Source organism: Monopterus albus, unplaced genomic scaffold (assembly GCF_001952655.1).
Source record: "Monopterus albus unplaced genomic scaffold, M_albus_1.0 scaffold1.1, whole genome shotgun sequence".
NCBI classification, from domain to species: Eukaryota; Metazoa; Chordata; class Actinopteri; order Synbranchiformes; family Synbranchidae; genus Monopterus; species Monopterus albus.
This window is the reverse complement of record NW_018127881.1, coordinates 3,296,269-3,324,150: the sequence shown is the minus strand read 5'-3', so window position 1 is coordinate 3,324,150 and position 27,882 is coordinate 3,296,269. Positions and strand designations below refer to the sequence as shown.

The 27,882-nt window shown below is 39.3% G+C and overlaps 2 protein-coding genes across 2 annotated transcripts in view; both read right to left on the bottom strand.

Moving 5' to 3' along the window:
- Window positions 1–2,356, bottom strand: part of LOC109957846 (acid-sensing ion channel 1-like) — a 45,040-nt gene extending 42,684 nt beyond the window's left edge. The window contains 1 exon segment of the mRNA XM_020596074.1: window positions 1,339–2,356. Coding sequence (XP_020451730.1) covers window positions 1,339–2,010 — 672 coding nt within the window. The 5' untranslated portion in view covers window positions 2,011–2,356.
- Window positions 2,357–17,473: 15,117 nt separating this feature from the next.
- Window positions 17,474–27,882, bottom strand: part of LOC109957907 (acid-sensing ion channel 1-like) — an 83,801-nt gene continuing 73,392 nt past the window's right edge. Inside the window, exon 3 of the mRNA XM_020596262.1 lies at window positions 17,474–17,512. Within this exon, the coding sequence (XP_020451918.1) occupies window positions 17,489–17,512 (24 nt within the window). The 3' untranslated portion in view covers window positions 17,474–17,488. The remainder of the gene's footprint in view (window positions 17,513–27,882) is intronic.

The window sequence follows — 27,882 nt, the reverse complement described above, 5'->3', positions numbered from 1 at the left end:
GCACTATTACTATAAGTAATTATATAATTTTAATTATTTGCCTTTCCACTTGAGAATCTGCCCTTGTGTTTTAAAAATATTTACAACTCTCCTTTACATTTACCCACTGTCATCTTCACCTGCCAAGACCTTCACTTCACATTGCCCATATTCAGAGTTTGTGTTAAGGGACCTGTACAGCTGTCCACCCCTGAGGCTCGCAGCACCAATACATTACCAGCAATTCACAAAAATCACATCACAATTTCTCAGAAAGTACCGGTATATCGTGCAACACTAGAACTGACATATTCAAATTCTTTGTAAATTTGTAGCAGTTCTACTTGACTTAAAATGACTTAATTGATTAAATGATTACCAAAGAAGTTGCCAGTTCAATTGATTAACCAACTAAGCACCTAATCATTTGGGTACCAGTAACTGCAACTATACTGCTGCTACCAACAGTGCAAAAAAAAAAGATACATTAGTAAAGACATGATGTTGTTATCAGGTCTAAATGGGAATAGTGTTTTATGTACATGCATTTACACACTGATGAAAGTGCAGCTCAGCTCATGTAACTCTAGTACATCCATTGGCAGTCTACACATACCCATCTATAACTGTGCAAAGGTCAAGCAAATCAATAGACCGATAGCAGGATCTTGGTAACACCACTTAGTAATTCAGTATTCCTCTTCAGTTCTGTCTGATGTGCACACGGAAGGCAGGTAATGCAGCCACAAAACCAAAAATACCAACAATTCGCCCTTAAGTTTGATCTGAACAACACAAAGCTTCCTTCAGAGCCTGTAATGCAACAGTAGCTTTATGCCAAGTATGCCACTTTAAGTAATGGGCCCTGCTTTTAATGTCTGCTCTTTTCTTTATTTACAGTGGAGTGTCATTAAAGCAGACACGCTGACTTAGAGAAACATTTTTATTTACAGCAGACTTAGGATTGTAAATAACTGAATTACCTCTCAGCAATAAATCAATTCTTTCTTTCATAACTGATTGTCTATAGTCCTCTTTTTTTCTTACTATCCTGACATTATATTTATCTTTTAGTACACTCTACAGGATGCAACAGTTTTGTCACCCTTTCATAGAAGAGTTTCCTTAAAATCCAGCATTGTTATGCTAAACTGTATATTTTTGGGTCACATTTCAATTTTACATTCTTATATAAAATATTACCAATCATTTAAAAGTGATCATATTTACTAGATATGAAATTCACCTTGACTATATATGAAGTGCCAGCTCGCACTGATGATTTTCAATTTAGAGCCTGCTAGTTCCCAGGAGGATCAAACATTCAATACTAATTTTAAACCTATTGCTGTAACTTACCTCTGTGAAGTTTTCAGGGCCGCACTCATCGCCTCTGAACTCACATTCCAGTAGCATGTCCTCCATGCGGTGTCGAGTGCGATTGAAGAATTCGTCCATGCTGAAGCCAGAGCCTGGTGGGCGGTCTGGCTCCAGGGCGAGCGGGAACCCCGGTGCCATGCCTTCTTCGAAGCCCAACAGAGGGCTCATGAAAATCAAATCGCTGTAGCTCATCTGAGACTTTCGTATAAAGTTGTAGTTACATATGGTGACAGCTGGGAAAGTAAGGTTGTTGGCCACTTTTTCATCCAGGATAGTAATGTGATCATACTGGAGATAGTATATGACTCTGTCAGCCACCTGGAGCAGAAAGGCGGACACAGCCATTGTGAAGACCACCGCCCACAAGCCCTGGCGAATACCAAATTTCTTGTTCTCCACAAACACATGGTTGGTACCATGAAGTGAAGAACCACTGAAGAAAGTGGCCAGGTCTTTCACATCACTGTTATCATCTTCCTCATCATTGTAATCATCCACCTGACTACAGCCATGCAGGTAGTCTTGTGAGTCCCCATCATCGTAACTCTTCTTTACACGTCGGTAGTGGTCATCAAACATGTCTTTACCATATCCTCCGCTGGGCTCATCATCGGACGAAAAGGAGATGGTGCACATAATTCGAACCGGCATGGTGGCACAATGACTAAGGCAATAATTCTCACAAATCTTATAAATGACAATATGAGGCTAAAGTCCAGAGGAAAACCTTGTCCTCAAACAATCAACAAATCCAAAATCCTTTAGAAATGAAAAAAAATTAAGAAGAGAAGTTGTATTTAAGGGACTGGCATAAATCCATTAGCTGAAATAATCCTAGACTTCACTGACCAAACACACCTAGAAAAGTCTAGAGACTAATAAACCCACAACAAACCACGGTGGTGTCAATCAAAATTCAAAACCAACCAAACACTAGTGTCCCAAACAAAGTCAAAACATCATCTGAAGCAAAGAGCACAAGCCACACATCCCCGCTCACCAACTTGTCCTGGTGTCTCAGGGGCAGATCCCTTAGAACAATTTCGAAAGAGAAAAGAAGACTTAGAAGAAGACAAGGAGTAGGAGGAGGAGAAGGAGGGGAAAGAAGGCGAGGCCATGAGGAGTATAGGACACACAATACTCCCACAGGGCCCAGTTATAGGTCATTGTGCTAGGACAGAGTTTCACCATTTATAGGGAAAAAAAAAAACCTAGAGGCTTGATGCAGTGGGAGAGAGGAAATGTAAAAGAACAGCAGCAAAGCCACTAAACGGGCTGTTTATTTCTGCTGATTTTACTGTTCTGCATGACCTCAGCCCTCTCTCGAGAACAAAATGATCTCAGCACAGTTTCATCGCTAAATGCAAATAATACTTGGGTGTTATCAGAATGACTAAAGATGAGCAATTGGAAAAGATTAACAGACTGGAATACACAGTATGCAACGGTTTCATTATGAGATCTGATCTTATGTTGAGCTTTAAACCATAGACAAACCAAAGAGTACAAGAAATAACACCAAGTACAATATCACCTTTTAGAGGATTCTTTTAGAAGAGTGGAAGAACTAGGCTTATGTGTGATAGCTAATCAAAAAATAATCTTTAACAGAGCATACACCAAGAAGGTGGGCTTTATTTTCCATTCATTATTTCAATCTAATAGCTCAATCTGTAACAGATCTCTTTTAAACTACAAACCCTCACATCGCTGTGAGCCATTCTATGGAAAGCAGATTAACTGAAAGCAAATAAGTACAAGTGGTGAGAGAGGAAACAACATCTTATATGGATCCTCTCATTATTGAATATGGCGATAAATGCAGATTCCCAGAGGTGGTGTTGGTTGTAGTATGAAAAGGAAATGTAAGAGACCAATCCATTTGTATTGATCCACCTCCATTAGCCTACTGAGACTATTTTCCGAAACATGATGGTGTCAGAAAATGAGAAGTTAGACAGGTTTTGGGGCATTAGACCACTCTTTACAATAAAGCAGCTGATGATACCGTGGACACCTGTAAGGAACAGCCACATTAAACCTGTAAAACCAGTGGAAAACACGTTACCCACACCGATTCATTGTGCTGAGCTTTCAAACCATAATAACACACCAGGATGTTTTCACAAGGGGCAACTCTCATATCAAGTGAGAGGGTGAGAAAGGCAGCAGACTCAATCAATATGTGTTTAACTGCAGCTGTGAACATTGTGCATCACAGAAAAAAAAAAGATGATAAGAGAGCAAACAAACAAGCTGTGGCTTGGCCTTGATCTGGCTCTGTCTTGAAGCCTGCTTAGCAGTGGCGTCTCATAGCCTCTGGTTTTTGAATATGTATTAGTGTTCGTTAGATAGCCTCTGGCATCCAGCCTGACCTAACAAGAAGGTCACAGAGCTCCCTCAGCCACGGCCCCAAGGCCTCCTGAGATGTACTACTACATGAATATTCACACACACTAACATCTCAGCTTTGGCACAAGATGGCAAGTTGTGAAACTGCTGGGGAGGAAATTAAACTGTGCAAAGCAGTTCACTGACCCTCTGAATAACACCAGATAATTAGGCTTCTGTCCTCACTGCCATATCTTAATTATAGTGTCACTGCAGAGTTACTGATGCACACAGGGCTGCAATAAATCTACTTGTTTTGGCATTTAAGTTTATCTCAAAATAAATAATTACAGTGCCAAACAACTGTCTTGCTCAATTCTTCCACATTTTTAATCTATCTTTTTGTCTTGTCATTCCTTGCTGTTACTCATTGCTTTCGAATCATATTCATTTTGCCTCAACATGTCATGTTGACATCCACTAGGGGGCAGCAGCAGCACATCCCATCCTGTCGTCTATTGAGAGCTGAAACTGCCATGACAAAGCATCAAGAGACTTGGCAGGAAACATTTTGAGAAAGTGAAGACGGCAAACTGTGTTGTCAAAAAAAGCTTTGTCTTTTGTATGTTAAATGATCTATTTTATGTAAATACAATCCCATGTTGAGCATAATCATATTGTTTTTTTTTTCCTCATCATGATTTGAATTTGGCAAAGGAGTTGTTGCTGGTAGGCACCACAATTAAACTTGATGGAACAACTTTTTAATGGCAGTAAAAAAGCGCTTTAAACCACAGACAATAAAACTATGGAGTTTGCAACTTCATAAAAGATAGCTTATATAGAAAGCTAATTGTCCTGAAAACACATTTAATCACAACACCTTGTGAAGATGTGACACTCACAAAATTACCTTGGAATCAATTAATCCAGCATTTATGTCTTGGTAAAACCATCATAAAAGGGGCACTCTGGTGGCCAAGGGTCTTAAGATGCTGGCATTCAAATCTGGCTGGGGACCTTCTTTGCTTATTGTCCCCTCTTTCCTTTTCCCCTTATTTCATGTCACCTCTCTGTCAACTCTCTAAAAAAAACAAAAAACAAAAAAAAACATCATCCTAGTGCTAAGCTTTTAGCTTTCAGGGAAAATTATTTGTTTGTCTCCACAGATGAACCCTGAAAAAGGACATGAAAAAACAATTTGACAATGTTTTGAGGGCACATATTCACATCAGGTCAAAAGGTGGCAGTGTTGTGATGGGAGCATCCACAGTCACAGCTACAGTATACACCCCTGGGCCTAGGATTTCAACAAGGCCATGCATTTCACCATGGTCAGAGTGAAAAGAGTGCAGGGCAGATGAGAAGAGAGGTTTAACGCTCCCTTTCAAGTCCTCCTCACCAGCTCTGCTTACAGCTAGGATCGACCTGGTGTTGCCATGGATACATCCTGGCCGTCAGCAAGAGAGGATGCACAAAGCCCATTACTCAGAACATGCATATAGTCACACATGAACACACACACACACACACACACACACACACAAAGATACTCAAAAATACCTGGAAACAGCAAAAACACAAACACATGACAGCCTTTGTACTGTTTCTCTACCCATACACGTGTACACACATACAGTCTGACTGGATGGCTGATGAGACCAGATAATTCTTACATACCTCACAAACCTGATTCAAGTCAAAATTTAAAGTGAAGAAGAGTCAAGATGACAAAATAAAAACATCACACAAAAGAACTGACGCAGTGAGGCATACGATACGACTTGCTCACAGGCAGTGTTCAATCAATAGTCTAGCATTCATATTTTTAGGTTATTGCAGGATTCAATGAATTCATCCTGCAAGGAGAGAGTAAACAAGCACTGAGCTTGGTCCATTCCCAGAAGATGCTGTGGTAGAATGAGGCAGGAGCCAAAGACAGTGATGCTGTTTTACAAAACACAATATTCTGTCTTCACAGTTTAACAGAAGGCTATTGCTATCTGATATGCTGAGTGTTATCTGAGAGCTATATGCAGACGCTCCCCCGCTGGGAGGAAATAGTATGGAAAGAACAATGATCTATTTTTATAAGTGAGTTGTGGTTAAACAGCACATTACACTTTTAAAGCAGCGAGGATGTGACAAATTTTCATGACTGGTCCTACTGAACGGTTAATAGCAAGACCAGTTTTGTGAAAATAATACACTGAACTAGATAAGGTTTGCCTGGCAGTAGATGACAATATAGCTGAATCATCTTTTTAAGGAAAAAATACATATACAAACATATTAGCCTTTATGCTAGGTGTCATGGTGATGCAGTGATTAGTGCTGCTGCCTCACAGCAAGAAAGTTCCATGTTCAAGCACACCCTGTCTCTTTCTGTGTGGAGTTCACATGTTCACCCTGTGCCTGCGTGGGTTCTCTCCAGGTGCTCTGGCTTCCTCCCACAGTCCAAAGACATGCAGCTTAGGTCAACTGGTGACTCTAAAGTGCCTGTAGGAGTGAGTGTGGTTGTCTGCCTCTAAGCATCAGCCCTGCAATAAATTGGTGACCTGTCCAGGGTGTACCCCACCTCTCACCCAGCGTCAGATGGAATTGTTTAATGATAAGATTAAAAAAAAAGATGTAAAAAATAATGCCAACACCAAAGCCCTTTTTATGTAAATGCTGCTAATTTCTAGAACTTTGTTTTCCATTTCACTTTTTCCAAATTAATCAGGAATCCTTGGTGTAAAGTCAAAGAGATTTTCCCAGTTTAGTGTGCTGATTATGTTTCAAGCTTGGAGGAAACGGATATCATACAGCTATCACAGGTAAAATAAAAGTCAAAATAATCACTAAAAACACAGAGGGATATAAAGTATAGCTCCCCATGCACTCAAGATATGTGACGGATGCACCAGACCACATCCTTTAAACCTGACCTCAGATGCAGGAACAATGAAAAAAAAAAATAAAATCACACTCTTCGGTTAGACTGTCTGACTCACAGATGGGATGGCAGGCATGTGTGTTGGCTAGTAAGCTTTCATCAGTGGCGTGTCTCTCATGTGATTCTATAGACCAAGCTCATCTTCAAATATCTGAGGTGAGTACTGCAGAGTAGCATTGGTAAATGGTAACTTAACTATTACATTTCTTTTTGATACCACACACCCTGACCCAACTATACCAAAGCAACAACCGCATGGTGGATGGATATAAAATCTGTATAGTCACTCATAGTTTCTTGAAAATGTCTGAAAATGTTTCAATGCTTGAATATGAGTTTAACCTTCAACAATATCTTGTCTGCTCCATAATAGATGAAGCAAAAGATGATCAAAAAGTAACAAACAAAGCAGGCACTCTCCCAAACATACCTATCTTCTGTCTAACCAGTATTGATTCATCTGCTGTTTACTTTGTTGATTAATGGCTAAGTAAACCCAAATACCAAGAACAGTTGAAAATCATCTCACTGGGAGCTGAAACAAGCACATTTTGCCATTATGTGCTTCAGGAAAGAACTTAAAGGATTATTTGGAATTGTTGCTAATTCACTGTCACCCAATAAATAAACTAACAAATCATCTAATTGTTTCAGGTGCACACTCTCCTTTGTCATGCAACAGTTTCTTTTTTAATCAGTCAGTTTTGTTTAAGCCTGTATCTAGTGATGGTCCTCCGACACCCGAGGCTCCGACGTATGCGTGGTAGCTCATGAAGCAGCTGTATTGAACCACTGTGCCGAGGCACAGTTTGGTCATGTGACTAGTGATCAAACTATGAACCAGTTTACTGCTTCATTTGGTATCGAAACCCTGTCAGTGGTTTGGTTTTCTCGGCTCTTTGGGAGAGCTGAGCTGAGCCTTCAACGCAAATCGAAATGATTATACTAATCTTTAAAAGATTAGTACACCTTTCAAGTTGTTTGTTTTTGTAACGTGACATGACCGCTTTTGTCAGTAATATTGAGCTTATGTGATGTTGTGCATGTGTGGTCAACACAAAATGTTGGATACAAAAATGTATTAATTTTCAACTGTTTTACAGTTTTTTTTCTACTCTTACTGTTATGTGACGCATTTATTTTTATTATAAAATAGCTTTTTATTTCCTACACACTATAATTTTGTGAATATCTGTCAATATGGTTCTTTTCCATAATACTGAATGTTTTGGTTGGTTTGAGTTGGTTAATGCTTTAAACTTCATCAGGGAAACATCAGCTTACCCTGCAGTGTAGAAAATAGAAATGTATAAATTCATGCATAAATCTGAGTGTTGTTTTTAATCTATATGCAGTTATTTAATAATAGAGATTGACTCTTGAATTGAAGTAACAGACTGCATAGCCTCAAGACACAGGTACGATATTACTTATAATATGTCCTTGGCTGCATTACTGTTCTTTCTTATTTGAAACGTGATCAATATGTGCGTAAGTAGATGAGGAATTAACATGTAACATTTTAATTACATTCTGCTGAAGTGAACAAAATGACTTATTATGTTTATTGGTAGATTATTTAGATAGCATCTACTGTATGTCCATTCCCTGTGTGTATTATTGGTTTGGCCAGCCAGTATATATGTTCCCCATGTGTGCCTTTTGTTAGGTCAGTTGTTTTTTTGTTTGAGGTACTGTGCAGTTCAGTTTGTTGTATTTTGTGTTTCCTTATCTTTTGTTGACCTCTTTTAGGGCCCAGTTTGATATTGATATTTGTATTTTTTCCTTGTTTTTGGGTCAATAAAAAGCCCATCTTTTTTTGAACTTTAAAAGCTGTGTCCTCTGCCTTACTGTTCAGTCCCTGACGGTGTACTCACTGGATAGTGGACAGTCTTATGAGGGGCTTCATTGTTATGCAGACTGAAGCTGAAGACATGACGGATATTTGTTCATATGAGAGTGAGCTGCAGGAGGTGTGTGAGTATGCTGCATCTCAAGTAGTGTGGTTTATATTTATGACATGCTTGAAATTCACGCTATGTAGTGATGGGTATCTAATGGTAATATGCAGCTGATGGCACACATGCTGCCAAGTACTTAAAGTATAAAAGAAAAACAAGAACAAAAGACTTGACTTGAGCAGCAATGGAGACCGAGCAATGTTGTTAAGGTCAGTTCAATTAGCACAGCATTGAAGTTGAAGATAGATGCCAGATGGGATTTAGGGCAGAAGAAGACAGTTGAAATCAATGGAGACATCATGTGTTTACTCTGAAATCAATAGACTCCATGGAAATATCAGTTTGTTCAGATCAGTCTAACTGGCATGTCAAATGTGAAGAGAAGTGGGTCAGAGGGCAATGACAGCTGCTCTTTGATTGGCTCTCTGTCCTCCTGCATTACACAGTAGTGTTGGCTCCCTTCTGAATGTGATTATCTCCCAGTCCAACCCATTACCTCCACAGTGAGGTCCCCTCTGTCTCCTTTCTTTACACCTATTTCACATCAGCCTCGACTCGTTCTACCTCTGTTTGATTCACTCTGACTTAATCTCACACGATTTCTCATCTCTCTCTGTCTTACCCACCCTCCCTCTATTACTAAGATGAGCATCAGTGGGATAGCAGGCTGCCTTTTAAGAGCCAAGAGGGACACAGTTATCAAGCTGAATGGTTTAAATATGTCACTCCATGGCATTTTCAAAAAGCCAATTCATCAGGGCTGCACACAGAGTCGCGCAGCTTGGGGATCTCCATACTAATATCAGTGATTACTTTCAGGACCTCCATCTGCATCATTTCATACATACCAATAAATGCTCAGTAAACTCCTGTGATATGAATGCATTCACTCAGTCCAAACCCTTTAAACAGACAATGAGGCTTATTTTTTGAAGGTTTTAATAGGTGGCTTGCACATATATTATGATACCTGTACATGCTGAGACTGTTTTTAAAGTCCAGGCTCTTTTCTCCTACTCGCACATAATGTATTTTTGTCTGTCTCTTGTCATTATTTCTGTCTGACAGCAATGCAAATAATCTCAAGGAAATACGTGACAACCATGACATTAGCTGTGTTGCTCCTTTTGGCAGATACATTATTCAGTTCTATTATCTGTCAAAGTGTTATGTCCTACTAGAAACTCAGATCTCGATGTACCTTTTTCACTATGGCTGATGACCAAACTTCATTAATTTTACAATGCTCTAAAATAAGACTCGAACCTCAGCGGGGATTGGGACTCAACTCTCCTTCCAGTCACACAGCATGAGCCCTGTCGGTTTTCCTCAACCTTAAAGGAGGTGGTAATGACTGCAGCTCTCAAAAATAGTGAAGAGTTTCCGAGTTTTGCTTATCTTCAAAATTTTAAACCAATGAAACTTCATTCACAGATTTTTATTGTAACTAATAAATTATCAAAAACTACATATTTAATTAATACCAAAATACCCTGATGATATGACTGGTGATTAATTTGATTCATTTGATTATTTTGATGGCCCTACAACGTGCAGAAAAAGTGACTAAGATAATAATTGGCTAACTTGGCAGTTTTAAGTCATGGCACTCCTGTTAACTGTAAAAAGAATAGTTTACAGGACTCCCATGACTCCATGTGTCTCCTTGCTTCCGGTGGGTAGCTAACACTGACTGATGTAATGGTCGCATCTACAATATGAGAGGATGAACAAAGATTGCCGCATTAGTTAGGAAGGTATTGCCTCTGGTTACTAGAGGTGAAGCTCTGGGACTTGAATGAACAGTGTGCAGATGTAATTGCTCAAGATAAATTATCTAATGTTAATAAACACACAGCAACAGCAGAGGAGTTAGTGTGCAGAATTTTTTGTTGAATGTCAAATGTTGACAGCTCATAGTTCAAGCTATAATAATAATGTAGTGTAGTTTTTGCTTTCAGTCAAATTATAATGATAATTCCAGTTTATTTCCCATAAATGTAGTGGCTCTATGGGTCCTGCTAACTTTGCCCTCGTTACCTCCATTGTAGAGAGTTGGGAAAAAGGGGCTTGCAGGAAACAGCATCCATCGGAACATTCAGTATAAGCCCCCTACAGCTTCCCAAATAGCATGATTTTTTATATTAATCGTTTCAAACTGGCCTCTGAATCTGACCCAAAGTAAACACAGGAAGTACAGTAGCCGCCTGGAGTGCCATTATGCTAAATTATTGGTATCTACATCCGGAGCAGACTGACTCAATCACCCTGAACATTTATCCACACGCTGCAGTTTGTTTACATGTGTGAGGCTGAGTTCCACTGTGGATGCACTGTCTTCAAAAGAAACTCAAAAAACTTTGATGGTTGACCACATTTATCCAAACTGGAGCAAACAGATGAGGAGCTGAATCAAATGGAAGAGGAGACACCAAGGATGGAAGCAGACAGAACAACACAGCTTCACAAAAGACAATGAACCCTGGGGAAAATTGTGTTGCTGTGGTCATTGGTCACTGCTCTCCACAGTCAACTGACAGACTTTGTCATCCTTCAGTTTCATCCTTGATCCATTTTTGATTTTCTCATGTGGCAGACTTATTTCACCTCCCCAAAATCGATTGAAGAAAACACTGGGGCCATACAGTAACTGCTACGTGAGGATTGTGTCTCACCAGCAATAAACACTAGCAATTGGTTATGTTTCTGGACCCACCATGAGCCAATGTATAATGGTAGATCAGGGAAAATGTTGGATAATAAGATAAGGTCCAAGTAAAAATATCTCAAAATAAAATTAATGTGACATGTAGATACTGTACTACAAAATCGCTATGAACATCACACTGATATGTTTAGCATCAACACAAGTGACTTATACCTGTACATTTCCTCATTACATTAATAGAAAACATAATCTCGTCATAATCTGGTTATGTTTATTAGCTTAGCTGTTGCAAATAGGTTGTATGTAAATGCAGCTTCTAGGAGACAGGGCTGCCTACTAACTCTTTGATTACAAAACAACACTATAATTTCAGCAGTTAATGAGCAGTCACCAACTTACACCAACACTCAGTCTAATCAGTTCTGGGCTAGAACACATTGCTAATATACTCAAGACCAGAGGGCTAACAAGACAAGGCAGTGGCACCGCGCGACACATTGATGCAGAGTTGTCTACATACATGCTCAGGCATGGATGGAGGCAAGTACGTGCATGTTGTAAAAGCACAGTGTGTACTATTTTTTTGTTTTCTGCCCTCTATCCTTCAGTTACAGGCAGTCCCTCAAACACATGCCCTCACGCTGGCAACCACTCTATCTCTGCCACAAGATGTGCAGGATCTATTCTGTTGTCAAACAAACATTTTCTCTTGTTCCACTGCCATTCCCCAACAGATGATGGACGGTCAGCTGAGGCCAGATTCACCAGTCTCGGCCAATCACACATGAATATTCGAGTGAAAGAACCTGGTGCACCTCTGTTGTTGCTTCAGTATTCAGTAGTACTACGTCTAAGATCCACAGGAGAGTGAAGGGAAGAAAGGGGAGTGAAGAAGGAGCCTTAACAAACAAGACTAGAGGCAGCAGAAAGGATGGGAGAGAAGGAGGGTGGGCTCTAGATGCTGAAGCTCAGATCTATTTGTCATGTCAGATAATATGACAGGAGCTCCGAAGGGGAGTATATAACTAGATTATTGAGAGTACCTCTATTTATTTGCAGGACTAAGAGAGCCAACACTCACAAGAGCTTGATACACTCATCACTTTTTAAAACAGGATTAAATTTTGTTCATTTGTTAACCAGCTTATATTGTATCTTTCACTAAAAATACTCATTTGTCAAAGATGTGGATAGTATGGCTAATTGGGGAAGCATCAGCTACGGTTGTTGATCACTTCGCTTTCATTGAGATGGCTGTTTAACAACCTCAGTCCTGATGGTCTTTATTATGCATACACTCAGTCCCCTAGCTATCCATCCATCCATCTACTGGCATGATCACTTATAAGTGTTCTGCATTTTACACACTTACTGCTTGCATTACAGCATTTACTATGGTTAACACATGCTGCTAGGTGTAAAATTTCTACCCAAGGCAAATCAATTTTCATCCCATAGCAGAGCAGAGCTCGAGGTGGGTGGAAGGTTTAAGTCACTCTTCAGTCAGCAAAACCTGTGTGTCCAATAAGTTTGTAATGAGTCTGTCCCCGTGTGACTTTGTTCCTTTAAATTTAACCACTCAGCCTGTCACAGTCACAAAACTGAGCCGTAAAAATGAAATGTGGCTGCAAACGACAAGGGAGGGATCTTTGTGTTTTTACTTTCACCGTCAGAACTGAAAAGAGAAATGACAAGCAATCCAAGACACGTGACCAGTGAAGTCAAGGTAAGAAGAAATATATAAAAATATACATATATGTACTATATACACAAACTGCTCTGTTTTGACTTATAAATTATAATGGAGAGAGTCTGTTCTCACAGTGACTTTGTTTGGTTGTCAAGGTATATGGGCGACTGTGGCTCAGGGGTCGACCAGGTCGACCCCTGATTGCAGGGTGGGAAGTTTGAGTCCCGTTCTCCTCACTTCACATCTCAAAGTGTCCTTGACACTGAACCCTAAGTTGCTCCCGGTGGCCAGGCCAGCTCCTTGCATGGCGGCTCTGCCACCATCGGTGTGTGAGTGTATGTGTGAATGGGTAGATGGGTGAATCTGTAAAGTTCTTTGTTCAGGTATGGTAGAAAAGTGCTATATATGAGCAATCCGCCTATCATTTATCTGTTCAACAGAAAAATAAGTCAGGTTTTTGTTGTGTGCACTAGTCCAATCTTAAAGTCATATTCAACCCTTGTTTTGTTACTGTGTTATATCCAAACTGTGATTTAAAAAAAACAACAACTTCTCTTATGAAGTTCTAAAAATGTCCTGAGTATTAATGTGATGTTTAACACTTCACAATTACCTCCTCAGCCCCTAATGAGTTGTAGATGGCAAAAAGATTAGAGATCCATCAACTACTGAAGATTAGGGCCTGGACAGGCCCTGACAGGGGCTCACTATATGAGATTTACCATTTCCTCATCCCAAATAAATGCCTGGCTGCTGATGAGAAGTGGGCAAAATCAATATATCCTTCTTGTTCCCATGCTCGGTTTGAGCACGGGGTACTAAAAGAGGGTCAGTGATTTAGCACATCTTTCACTGAAGGAAATTAATAAACATGAAAGTGTGGTTGCGCTGTTGCTTGCATGCCACTCACATCAGAGAAGTGAGAATGATGGGGAAAGTTAATTTAGACTGCTAAGATAGCAAACACCAAGAGATGGAAGGTCACTTCTATTTCATTATGGCAGAGTACACAGCTCTGCCTCTCTTCTCTGTTAGTTTTGTTATCTTGTCCTCTCACTCTGTACCTTTTCTGGGGAAAGTTGTACGTATTATTAATTTGGATGAAGCCATTTCTTTTTTTGCTGCATTGTCTTATCAAGTATTTGGCTATAATTCAGACTTAACCAAACATGCAAGTAGATTAACTACTGTAACTTGCAGCCTTTTGAAGCACATGCACATATGAAAAATAATAAATAATAACAATATTGAGGATATATTAGGATTTACACAAGAGGGAGGAAATGCAATCAAATCTGTATTAGAAACAGCAGCACTTGCAGAGTAAACCCACATGGCGTCTACATCAACAAGAGGCAGTCATTAAACTATGTCCCGAGGAGGTGTAGTGACAGCTTCAAGTAGTTTGGTATTGCACCACCCTGCTCAGTTTACAAGGCAGATGAGATTTGCATCAGAGGCAGAGAAATTCCTCAGTGAAATCACAGCTTAGGGAAGAAAAGCATCTTTTGTTATCTGACTAATAAGCACAGCTACTCGCATCTTCATGTATTTTATTTTACTGCTAGTTTTTCTTCCACTGCTGGAGTAAACTCCTTATACAGTATGCACTGAATACCAAAGCTGGAGAGCCTCAAATTGGTCATATTCCTGACTATGTCAATGATTTCACTGATTCAGGACTTAGATAGCATTTGTATTTAAGTAAAGGTTTGCTTTAAGAAAACAATTTTTAATGCTTCTCTACACAATGTTACTTGTGTAAGGAAATGAACTGACTGCCTTCTTTCTTATCAAGTAATGTTAATACACTTCACTTGAGGGAATGGGATCCTGCCTATAAGGGATGGTGCCTCAGCCCTCTTTGATAAATGCTGCAGACAGCTACCTGGCTGAATGATTTAAATTCAAAGAGAAATAGGCTCTACTGTACAGGGAGTCCCAGTTCATTAGTGCTATGTGCTGAGAAGCAGAATATTATAGAGGAAAGCTACAGCAGCTGCAGTTGGCTGAAATATAAAGTCATCCAAATGAAAACCCAAGCATGCTTTCCATCAGGCAGCGCAAAGGTGGTGCTGAACAGGAATCTTCAAGTGCATAACTCTGGGAAGCTACTTTGATGTAGCTGACAAGGAGTCAGTAATAAGGAGGCTGACTATACTCTCAGCAGATCCCCTCTCCTGAAACCGCTTCTCTTTGAATCACATGACTGTCCATGTGTTGACACTGCTCTGCTCGTCTCCCTTGCTGAACACCAACTGACGCAGCTTGAACTGGGGTGGTCACATTAGCCTCCTGCTCACGACTGGATCCTTGAAACCAGCTCAGAGAATCTGAGCAGCCAAAGTAAATAAGACATCATCTACGCTAACATATAAAATCCAACAAAGTACTGTATCGGAGCCACACACTTAACCCTGAGCTGCTCCAGTCGAGCTGTTGTGCTGTTGAGTGCATCTCTCTTGTGTGAATATACAATGTAGCTAGGTAAACTATAAATGTACAAGTACACTTAAAATACAATGCATGTTGATAATACCTATTGTAGTACTATGAACTATGAACATAGTACTTCATAAATCAACTACTTTAGACTGACTGTCGTTCAGTGGGTAGAGCAGTCAGCTCCCAACCAGAAGATTGGAGGTTTGAATCTCGGTGCCTGCAGTCCACGTGTCGAAGTGTCCTTGGGCAAGACACTGAACTCCCAAGTTGCCCCCAATGATGAGAGACATCGGTTGAGTTGGCGCTGCAGATGGCTGCCTCGGTTCTATACCAGAAACAAATTCCTTGTGTGTAACATACTTGGCCAATAAAGGTGATTACTTTCTAGGGCTCCAACCTATTTTTAACTGGTAAATTATTTTTAATAATCTATGAATTTGGTTTGGTTGGTCTATGAATGTGGATTTAATCAAATGGTACAAATACTGAAAAAAGGCAGTTTCCGACATCATATTGTGACATCTTCAAATTGCTTGATTAGTCTAGTCAGTGCTTCAAAAGCCAAAAGAAACGACTGATTAATCATTACAATTACTGCTGATTATTTTCTGTCAAACAACTAACTGATTAATCCACCAATCTTTTCAGCTCTACTGCTTTCACAATGTAGCTGAAAGGCTTTGATCCTTTTACCTGGGAAATGTTCTATTAAAAGCAGAACAACAAAAATGTAGATGCAGTGGGAATTCTGAGTTCACGAACATATAGGACAAAGTCAGACCCGGTTCAGACTTTATGCTCAAAACAACATTTATCAGTGCTGCAATTATAGTATGCAACTCTTGCATCTTTCACCAGGTTGGCGGTCATGGCGGCCTGAGTCAGCTTTAGCACTCAAGACACAGCAATGTGAAACAAGGGTTTAATAGCACACTTGATTTTGGCTGAGTTGCCTGAATTCATGACTTACAAAAAACACGCACTGTAACTGAAATATGTTAGTGGGAGAAGCACAAGGGTAAGAAATCACATTATGATGTTTTTTTTGTTGTAGCAACTCTCTGCCCTTCTTTCATTTTTTTTATTTCACTGTCAGCTTATATGATGTCAGATATGGATCACATCCTGAAATATACTAGATAAAATCAGTCATCAAAAGAGCCACCATGAGCTGCAATTCAGAATTGAACACGAACATCTACAGTGTGAATACAGTTTAATGTTACATTTATAACTGTACACTTGCATAGCAGCTGTGTCAGTAAATATTGTAAGGATTGTTCAACAACAGCCAATTACAAACACTTATAAGCTGAAAAAGACAATTTATCACTAATGATAGTAAACTGCACCACTACACTAGGATGAAAAGGGTGTGAAAATCTTTGGTCTTTGCTGGTTAATAGTGGTTTTGAATAAGACTAAATAAACTAACCGACTTCTCTAAAAGCAACACTTCTTTCCTCCTTCCTAAAAGTGGTGCCGTGAGAGGAAGTGAAAGACTGTGATTAAATGGGAACCAAGTAATTGATATTCTTCGCAGGACCCCAAGGGCTCTGCCAAAAGAGAGATGGAGGAAGACAGAGAAGAGGGGAAAAACGGAAATGTATTACTCAACGTCAATAATGACCATAAACATATAAATCACAGGGAACTAAGGCTGTTACTGGGAAAATGAATCAGGCACTGCTATGAGGGGGGAAGGTTGAAGAGAGTGACAAGAGACAAAGAGAAGCAGAAGAAGTGAGGAAATGAGGGGTAACTCGAAGGCTTAGACAACACTGCGCTGCAGGGGGCCTACTGGGGTTATAACACCACTAACTTACAATTACTCTCACGTCTTGGCAGAGGATTTCATCTGATAACCAGTGCTTTGTGCATGCTATATTAAACCCCAACTTTCATGTGCTATAATACAATCATGCACTCTGTACCAGTGGTCACCAACTGGTGGACTCTGGTCCAGGCCAGGAACATAAATGTTATTTTGATGATATTTTTCAACAGGTGGCCGGCCAGCTTGGCAGAGCTGTGTAGGTCCTTTGATTGCTGTGTCTTGTCCAGTTGCTTGAAAGCAGTATAGCAGACAAGCACCTTTATTCTCCTGCCTTTTTTCCTCTCTACAACAAATGGAGCAAGGTCAGTATGGCTGAACTGGTCCAAGTCAGTGGATGTTGAGATAAGTGACAATAAATACCATTAACAAACAAGACACATATGCTTTGAATGAAGGAAATTACTGACAATTGTAAGGTAAGGACAAGCAAAATAAAGGCCAGTGCCCAGTATGATTGATCCACAAGAGTCCTCCGCCAGCCCTGCACAGCTCTACAGTGTTTGTTGAGGATACAGCAGATTTTGGAGAAATATAAAATGCCATTTACAGATGAGAGGTGTGTTGAAAAAGTGCATAAATGCAGTGGCTGAAACACATCAAGGTTGTAAACAAAAAGATAAACTGGCGGGTGAAAAAAAAAAAAAAAATCAATGAATTCCTGGTGTCTGCTACAAAAGCTACCAGAGGAGCTGGAATTTTATCATCAGATGTGCAGCCACAGCTTGATGCTGCCATTACAAGGGCACCATGCATAGACTTAGTAGGAGATGAATCAAGTCATTTAAGTGATTATGCCTAGCTTTTCAGTTTTACTGTATGTATTATACTGCAAGTTACTTTACCCTAGACATGCAGACAGTGTTGCTTTAATATTATCTGTTCACAAAAACCTCTTTCATGCCTTGTCTGTCAAACCTCAGTTTTACCAGATATGTCAGCCTTTTTGAGAATATGCATGTGTAACCTAGGTTATTTTGGTGGTATATGTACAGTATTGTTCAAAATAATAGCAGTACAATGTGACTAACCAGAATAATCCAGGTTTTTAGTATATTTTTTATTGCTACATGGCAAACAAGTTACCAGTAGGTGCAGTAGATTCTCAGAAAGCAAACAAGACCCAGCATTCATGATATGCACGCTCTTAAGGCTGTGCAACTGGGCAATTAGTTGAAAGGGGTGTGTTCAAAAAAATAGCAGTGTCTGCCGTTGACTGTACAAACACAAAACTATGTTGTACAAATGTTTTTGTTTCTAGGATTTAGCAATCCTGTGAATCACTAAACTAATATTTAGTTGTATGACCACAGTTTTTTATAACTGCTTCACATCTGTGTGGCATGGAGTCAACCAACTTGTGGCACCTTTCAGCTGTTATTCCACTCCATGATTCTTTAACAACATTCCACAATTCATTTACATTTCTTGGTTTTGCTTCAGAAACAGCATTTTTGATATCACCCCACAAGTTCTCGATTGGATTAAGGTCCGGGGATTGGGCTGGCCACTCCATAACATTAATTTTGTTGGTTTGGAACCAAGACTTTGCTCGTTTACTAGGGTGTTTGGGGTCATTGTCTTGTTGAAACAACCATTTCAAGGGCATGTCCTCTTCAGCATAAGCCAACATGACCATTGTACTGCTATTATTTTGAACAATACTGTACATCCAACTCATGATGTCATTGTAATATAACACTGTGATGTTGTATCCAAAAACAGAAATGCAAAACTCCCAACTTTATCTGAGACACTTGAAACTTGCGTGTAGTAGTGGAGGCTATCCATCATGATATTTTTTTTTTGTCTTTCTGTTGTATGTGCTCATTGATATCCTTTTATGTAACCTATAAATTTGTCAGTCACTTGCCAGATGAGTAACAAAGTAATCTGCACCAGCTTCTATAGCCCTCAGTGTGTGTAATAAGAAGAGAGGGGGGTTCAGTTTGATGAGTCAGAAGTCACTTTTAGCACTGCTTGTTTAAGAAAAAATGATCGCGCCAATTTCCTGCTACAATATTCTGTATAAAAGGTTGGCATGGGGAATCAGTGTTGACCTTCCTTTATTCCACCATGAGAGGTAGTAGAATTGGTGCAACCATTCTGCCTCAGCCTCTGTGTAAAAGGGGTGGTATGTGAAGTTTTGTCGAGGTGCTGTTTCTGCGATGCCCTGTCAGGGGATTTAAATTTTAACGCTGCAAAAAGCAGCATCCATGACAATAATCTTTAACATGTTGTACACTGTGTTTTTAAGTTCGGTGTAAATAGGCAAAGTCTCAAAAAAAAAAAAACCCAATGACCAGCTTAATGCCAATATAGTGGCATCTCTGTCTAAAATAAGCCAGCGCTTTTACATTGAACCCTACCAAGTTGAACAAGTTGCTGCATGGATTGTCATTCCATGTAATTTGAGGTTTCTGTTAAAATGGGGAGTGAACCTTAATTCAGCCTTACATGCAAGAATTTTATACTTAAAATATTTAAATCATGCTTCAAAATCAGTTTATTTTATTTAATAAGATAGTTGTGTATTGTTTTAACTCTTTACATGGGCTAACAGATGAAGCTAACTGAAAAGGTTTAGGCCTAATTGTTATCAGTATAATCACTTTACCATAAGAGAACACTAAATAGTGGCAATAACTGATTAATCCCTGTAATATGTTGATTGTTTCACTAGCTTTATATATTGTCCTGTTAGCATGTCAGCTTGTTAGTTTTCATGGAGTGGAATAACAGCTGAAAGGTGCCACAAGTTGGTTGACTCCATGCCACACAGATGTGAAGCAGTTATAAAAAACTGTGGTCATACAACTAAATATTAGTTTAGTGATTCACAGGATTGCTAAATCCTAGAAACAAAAACGTTTGTACAAAATAGTTTTGTGTTTGTACAGTCAACGGCAGACACTGCTATTTTTTTGAACACACCCCTTTCAACTAATTGCCCAATTGCACAGCCTACAGGGTCCAGAGGCCTGCGGAGGATACTTCAGATTCCAACGACCACCTGTTTCCAGGAGGGTGGTAGGATTACAGAGGATTTATGTTTTTTCCTATTGAGATCTCAATATTTTATTTGTTACTTTTGAATACATTTTTTTGGGGTCGAACCTGATACCATACAACTGACGCGTCAAATTGAAAAGAAGTGACTGAACTGCATCTTATTGGGACAATCTGTTTTTGGGAATATTGTTCTTATCTTGTTCAGGCCCAGGTCTGTTTGGGAAGTGTAAGGGTCTTGTTGTCGAATGATACTGGTTAAGTTTTTTTCCTGAAATACATTTCATTTAGTTATAAGTACGTGAGTGTGTGCCTTACTGGGGATGGAGGTTTCTTCTCCTCACTCTGTGCAGAGTGCCATCACCAAGCTCCTTGTGAACCCAAGATAACTGTACACTATTGTGTAGATATAGACTTTCATTTGGCTTTCATTTATCAGATTAGATATTTAGAGAGCATTTGACTGCTAAATTTAGAAGGGTGACAGCAGAGAGAGAGGGACTCACATACATTAGCGTGTAGTGAGTCCTCATTTGTTACACATGCATTACAAAAAATGAAAAATCTGTCTGTAGAAGACTAAAACAATAAGTGTTGTTTAAAGAGAAAAAGAATGTTATTAATCATTTTATAACTTTAAATGTGTCTCCATAACAGAGGAAAACACTGCTGAATAAAATGTTTACTGAGGATGACGTTGAGTGACTGGACATCTATCATTTTTATTGCCTTATTATGGTGTCACACTCAAGCAGATTCGGCAGTAGTCAAACCACTTAAGTGTCCTGTGGCTACCCTTGTATGCTATTATCAAATAGGAAAGAGCTACTGGACAATTCACTCCAAGTAATGTCAGTGGAGCCAGTCAGCTGACCAGCAGTAGATCAATTATGATTACCTGGTTTAAAAAAACATTAGAGGTGTTAATGACCTCTTTGACTTTGTCTGGATCCACAAGAAAAAACAAGGACATATACACCACCAGTCTTACACTGGTGTTCTGTCAGCAGACATGTCTACAAGCTGAAAGGCAAAGAATATGATTGGACAGTTGACTGAAAAACAGAACAAATGGTTATTTTATTAAATATTATTTTATCAATTAACTGATTTGATTAAAAGATGTGCAAATGTATGCAAAACTATATGGAATGGTGTGTAGCTTAAGTGACATTAGATAATCTCTGTCTTACACTCGGCAGAGAGAAAGACCTCAGGGAAGAGCTCACATGAACAAAAAATGCCAAAAGCAGGACAGAATAAAAATCTGCTTCTGACTGGAAGGACCCATTTGGGGCTGACAAAACTGTGTTATCAGCAAGTTTTTGCAGCAGCATTACAATATTACAATTTGCAAATAAGCAAAGCAAAACATCGAGCAGCTAAAGTACCGTAGTGTGCATCGGCTACACAGCAATGTACGTTCCAGTCCTGCACCTGAGTACTGAAAATCAGTAAATCAGCTGTGTATGTGGCATCACACTCAAGTTACAGTAAGTGCTAAACAAGCCCATAGGCTTCCCTGAGTTATAGTCTTTCATATTTACTGTATAGCCAGTGTTAGCAAGTGGTAGCTACTAGTTTAACAGTGTTTCTCTGTGGCAGTCAAGGAGCTTAAATAGTTCCAAATCTATCTTAAAAAAATGACATTCTGACAATAAAGAGTCAGTTTGCATGGCTTGTGACACTGTGACAATGTTTAAAAGTAATTTAACTGACTCAGAGTTAGAGAGGTTTACATATCTGGTTTACTTTAGTTTATTTTGTGTAAACTGAAACAGTGACATGTATAAAACTACAGTCGTGTTGTGTTGTAAGGATGCATCACAATGCAATAATTGCATTTGTGCTTTAACATATTTCACAGTATATGTTTCTTGATGTAAAATACATTAGCATCAGTGTGCCAAGCTGTTGTCTAAACAGCCTGGAGTATAGCCTGCACACTGAACACTGTTAGTACCGGAAGATGCTTTAAAGTCAGTTATCTCACCTGAATTATGTTTTAAGTTACACAATTACCCTTAGGCTGACATGTAAAAACACTGAGAAACTTTCAAAAGGTTAATATTACTTATATCTTTAATCAAAAAGCACCACAAATTAAATCAGTAAATGAGAGCATAGTAGCTAAAGGGAATTGTTCTGAGGTGTAGAGGACAATTTAATGTTTACATTATATATATTTATTCAAGTTTTATTTTATTGAATTATAAGGATTAATAATACTTTGTCTTAAATATCTTTCTACAGCACATAAAATATAGAAACCATTTTAGACTGCTGTGTAAATTATTAACCTTGATTTTAATTGTTAAGATTTGTTACCGTCTCAGACACTAATCTATTTCATTTGGTCTCTTTTTATCTAACAAATGTTTCCTATTATGTCTCGTACTGTACCACTGCTGGAGCCAATATTAATATTTCCATCTCGTGCATGTGCCAGATTCTACTACTAAGTATCAGTGCAACGTTTTCTAAAAATGAGCCCTGTGCTTTGGTTTTGGTCTCGGAGGAATCACGTCAGCTGATTCTGCTTTCATAAACTAAACTAATTTCCTTGGCACTGCGTAGAGGGTAACCTAAAGCAAAACATTCTAGACACCATAGTAAAAAATATGACAACACTGACACCATAATTTTATGTGACCTGATATACTGGATATATTGGACTTGACAGCAAATCAGGATTGAGAGGTTAAGTATATTTTTCTACCAAGCCTTCAACAATTTGAGGCAGACTGCAGCTCTGCATTGAAGAAATCCTTTGAAGAAATTGTCCTGTAGGAAATCACTTATTCTTTCATTTTCACCCTCTCGAGGACTTTGTTCCATTTTGCTCCAGATTTCTCTTTTTATCTCATTTGCTTTCCCCCCTCTTTCTTTCAGTTCCTACATCTCTTTCTTAATACCACAGCTATACCACCAGCCTACACAGCTGTTTTTTCATTTCCTTCTCCCTCCACCTACCCTTTCCTCTGACTTCCCCTACACTGCTACCTCTATTTTGAACCACACCCCAGGGACATAGCTGTCCAATCTGATTGAGAACTGGCCTGTCACCGCTGTTTTTTCTAGCAGAGATGTGATTAGATCCGTTTTTCCTTCCATCTCTTGCAGTTGTTGTTTTTAATAGAGAGACCCCTGTGGCTAAACTTCCTCATTAGCTGTCCTGTGGAGTAGCACCGCAGAGCTATACCTGCACCAATATGTCTCCATTCAGCCTTCTACCTGCCTTCAAGCCTTACAGCTATCCCATTGCTCTGTCTCACCTCGCTAACCACAGGTACTGCTACACATCTATATTTTGTCGACTTGCGCTAGCTTGCAAATTTATATACAAACACACAAAGATGCATAAATAAATACAGATTACCTATAAAGTAGCCGAGGCATTCCAGTAACCTCCAAAACTTAATATATGAACTTGACAGCTTGGGCATGATTGAACTGCAACTTCTCCAGTGTGCACAACCAAACAAATCCAAACATCCTTACAGCACTGCTCCAAGATAGTGACATGACCAGGATAGTAATGAGTATGTGCAGATGCACTTTTAGCAGAATACCTTATGGTTACCTGGGTACAAGATAAACTATAATCCAGGTTCACACTGCACACAATGTGATCGACAGGTCAAAAAAGTCCTTTCATTTTCCATAAACCTGCACATCCAGGATAACACATAGCTGAACTGAGTGTTAGCTTGTTGGCTGAGACACATCTACCATAGATGGACTATTCATAGTCATCTACAGTATTTGACTGTTGCAAGAACAGCAGAAAGTACAAAATGGACATGAAGTCGAAGCTCACCAGTTCTTTACAAACTTTACAGTGTAAATTAGTTGAACAATGACCCTGAAGAACAGTCCTGTCCATTAAAAGCCTTAAAAGTTTTAGTATGTAATATGAATTTGATTTGTCTTAGCAACCTAAAGCAGAAGCCAGAAACTTTACACATACAGAAAAGAAGAAGTGCAGTGAAAATCTCATGATAACAGAAATACAAGTGATTAAGCTAAACTGGGAACAGACTACTGAAATCTATAGACTTGACTAGCATAGTCAATAGTGTAGTAAATGTTAATTTCCAACAAGACAATATTACTTTGTCTAGAACAAAAACTTTTTTTTTGCCAATAAATGTGGCAATTAGTAAAAAAAAAAAAATCAATTTTCATCAGTGCAAAAATATATGGCTCAAGTTTCTGTTTCTGTCACTGCAAACTGAACATCTTTGATTTCTGAAGACATCACCTTGGACTCGAGGAACTAGTGACAAACATTTTTCACAGTTTGCTGACATGTTAGAGGCCAAACAATTTATCGATTAAATGAGAAAAAAATAAGCTGAAGTGACAAGGAAAAAAATATTATTTGCAGAGCTATATTTGTCTTGACAGCCAAAAAAATTGGCATTCTGACTTTGACAATTCGTTTTTATAAAATCTATGTATATGTATTGATGTATTCAGTAATTCTGAATCTTCCTTTTTTTTTTATTATTTAAAAATATACCTTATAACCTAATCCACACCTATAACTCAGGTGCGCAGGAAAACAAATTTCCAACATTTGGACATTTTACACAGAAAACCATTTGGTAACGTGCTGCAAGCACATTGTGCACCTCCATTATACATTAAGAAGATACAAGTTTTTTTTAATTTGCCATTATTTCCCTCGAGAACACACAAGAGAAACGTCCAGGCCCCTGTGGTCATAACATGCTAATTTAATCCTGCAATACAAGATACAGGCATGTGACTCATCTTGCCATTATTCAGTAACATGAAATTTGATGTGTTACTCTGACTCATGCCTGAATGTGACTCAGTCCGCTAGCTAGTTGAACATGAGCAGACTTCCTCCTGCAAATCAGCCACCGAACTGCAATACACTTCAAAGTTACAAGTAATGTTTTATTAATTCCTGGAATTTTCCCAATTGAGTTTCTACTCTACATTAACCTTATTATGCAGCCAATGAATTAAAAATCTACTTCAAAATGATCCTTCAGAGCACCATGCCTGAATAAAATAGTGACTCGTTCCCACCTTTGCATTTCTGTAATGATGGCTGTTAGATTAGTAGGAGACGGATTCTCCAAGTTGCTTCAGACGCATATGGAAATTAGCCTCTGTGGTACCTCAGCTGCCTGGTTTTTGATGTGTGTTATCAGAAATAGGTTTACTCGTGTTTTAGTACAGCTTGCACACAGAGAGAACAGAGCGGAGAGGGTGAGGAGGGAACACCTCTGATAAGTCTTTCTTGGGTTGCTGAGCACAGTGTAACCTATCAGATGAACATTATACATTTATGCCTTCGTTTATGCCTTCTCAGGAGGGAGGCTCGTAACCCACATGTATAATACAAAAATAATTAATCATGCATGCGTTACAGCAGGATGGCCCGTAGGCATAAAAATCCACCTTTTCATAGGGGAAATAACTGACAATTGAGTATGTAAAGAACTACGTGATTTCAACCCAAAATATACCAGAAGTGCTAAAACAGGTTAAAAGCTTCGGACAGATGACAAATCAAAGGAAAACCCTGAATAAATGAGTGGGCTCTTCCTCACTGAATGGTTTGATGAAAATGAATTGCATGCTTTGACCTTCACAGTCACCAAATCTCAACCCGGTTGAACACCTATGGGAAATTTTGGACCAATTGTTAGACAGCATCTCCATCACCATGATCACAACAACATATGAGGGAATATCTTTTGGAAGAATGTTCATCCCTCCAGTAGAGACCAGAGACTTGTAGAATCAATGCCAAGGTGCACTGAAACTGTTCTGCCAGACACCTCTTGTTGGTTTTTCCTTTGTCTGTCTGCATCGCTAATTCTCAGAAACAAAGGCTTTTGGTTGGATACCAGCTTTTACAGTTCACCCACCGCATCAGTGACAGATGTCTGATTATGCTGTGTCAAGTATGTTACAGACACAAGGACTCTGTCTCCCGTACAGAACAGAGGCAGGCATCTGCAGCACCAATTCACACACACCGATGGCGGCACTGTCCCTGCAAGGCACTGTTTTGGCCATTGGGAGCAACTTGGAGTTGAGTGTCTTGCCCAAGGACACTTTGACACATGGACTGGGGAGAACGGGACTCGAACCACCAACCTTCTGGTCAGGGGTTGACTGCTCCACCTCTTGAGCCACAGCCGCCCAAAAGTACTGATTTACTGTTCTGTCAAGGTCAATTAAAAAGCAAAGTGTCGCCCTCCTGCCCGGCCAGTGCATTCCACCGCTCATCCTGAAGTGCTGCATCATGTTGCATTGCCTTATTGATTAAATGCCCAGAGCCACCACTAACTGCCTGGGTAGGCCAGAGTGTATTTCATGTAAAAAAAACAAAAAACAAACAAAAAAACCCCAATGATCCAGCATATGCCCTTGGTAACAAAATCTCCTAGAATGATTGCATCCGAGTGAGAGAAAGACAAAGGGAACGAGATCAAGACAGAATGACTGGAGGAGGAAGGAGGTCAGAAAGAAATGCTCATAAATGTCTAGGTTAAATATGCCTATGCAGGTCATTATGTTGCTTGTAATTTGTTCATTCTAATTGTGATGAACAGTCACTTTAAATGGGAAAACATAACTCATTAATTGTGTCTACACAACCTCAGGTATTCCTGTGAGCCAGAGGAAGGCTCAGTCCCTTTTTTCTTGTATAAGCTTCTCTAAAGCCTCAAACGTCCTACCTGGTAGCAGCTGCAGTCTATGCATGAAAATGGCTTAGAGTCCTATCAGGCTTGTAGGTTATGCAAACCACAGCACAGAATTCTCTCTCTAAACACAGGAAGTGCAAATTCATTACCTTGGCCACTGTGTGTTTTTACAGCAACTTAACAATTCAATTCAAGAATACTATGGTGAGGACATGGAGCAATTTAAAATGGAAACGTCACATGGGAGCAGGTTACAGGTTACTGTAGTGGTTACTGACTTCACTTCAGATTTTCTGGAAACATTTAATATTCAAAGACATTACAAAAGAGAAAGACAAACAGTAGCTCATTTAGTGTCCTTTTTGAGGATGATGTTCAACCTAATGTGTAATTAGTAAATGTGAAAACATCTGAAATATGTAGTATTGCAAAGTATTGTAATAAGTGGGTCTATTAAATCATCACAACAGTACTGTCAAAATGTCAAAATCAGCAAACAAGTACACTTTTAGAACATTCTTTCAGTCACAAAATCCTGCGGACAACAGGTTTCATTCATTTCCTGTATCAAGAAATGAATCGGAAGGTGCAGGTGTCCTCTTGCCTTAAAAGACATTCTGAACTACTGTAGCGAACAGAATAAAAAAAATCAGTAAGTCACCACATTTTGTGTGGTACTGGAACAACCGTACACTTGAGTGACATCGTTCCAAGAAGAACATCAGTCGTTTCATGCAGTGCCCTAAAGCAGCATGTTTACAGTGTAGTGTCACAGCCCAAAGAAGTTTTAGTAACTATGATAATAGCAAAGGAAGAAGTCAGTTGATGTTCTTATAGAGCAGACCTGGGCATTTTACGGCCCCCGGGCCGCATACGGCCCTTTGGTTGACTCTGGCCGGCCCGTGTAAGGTTAATTGGAAATTACAAAATAAACGTATTTTTTAAATTTCAG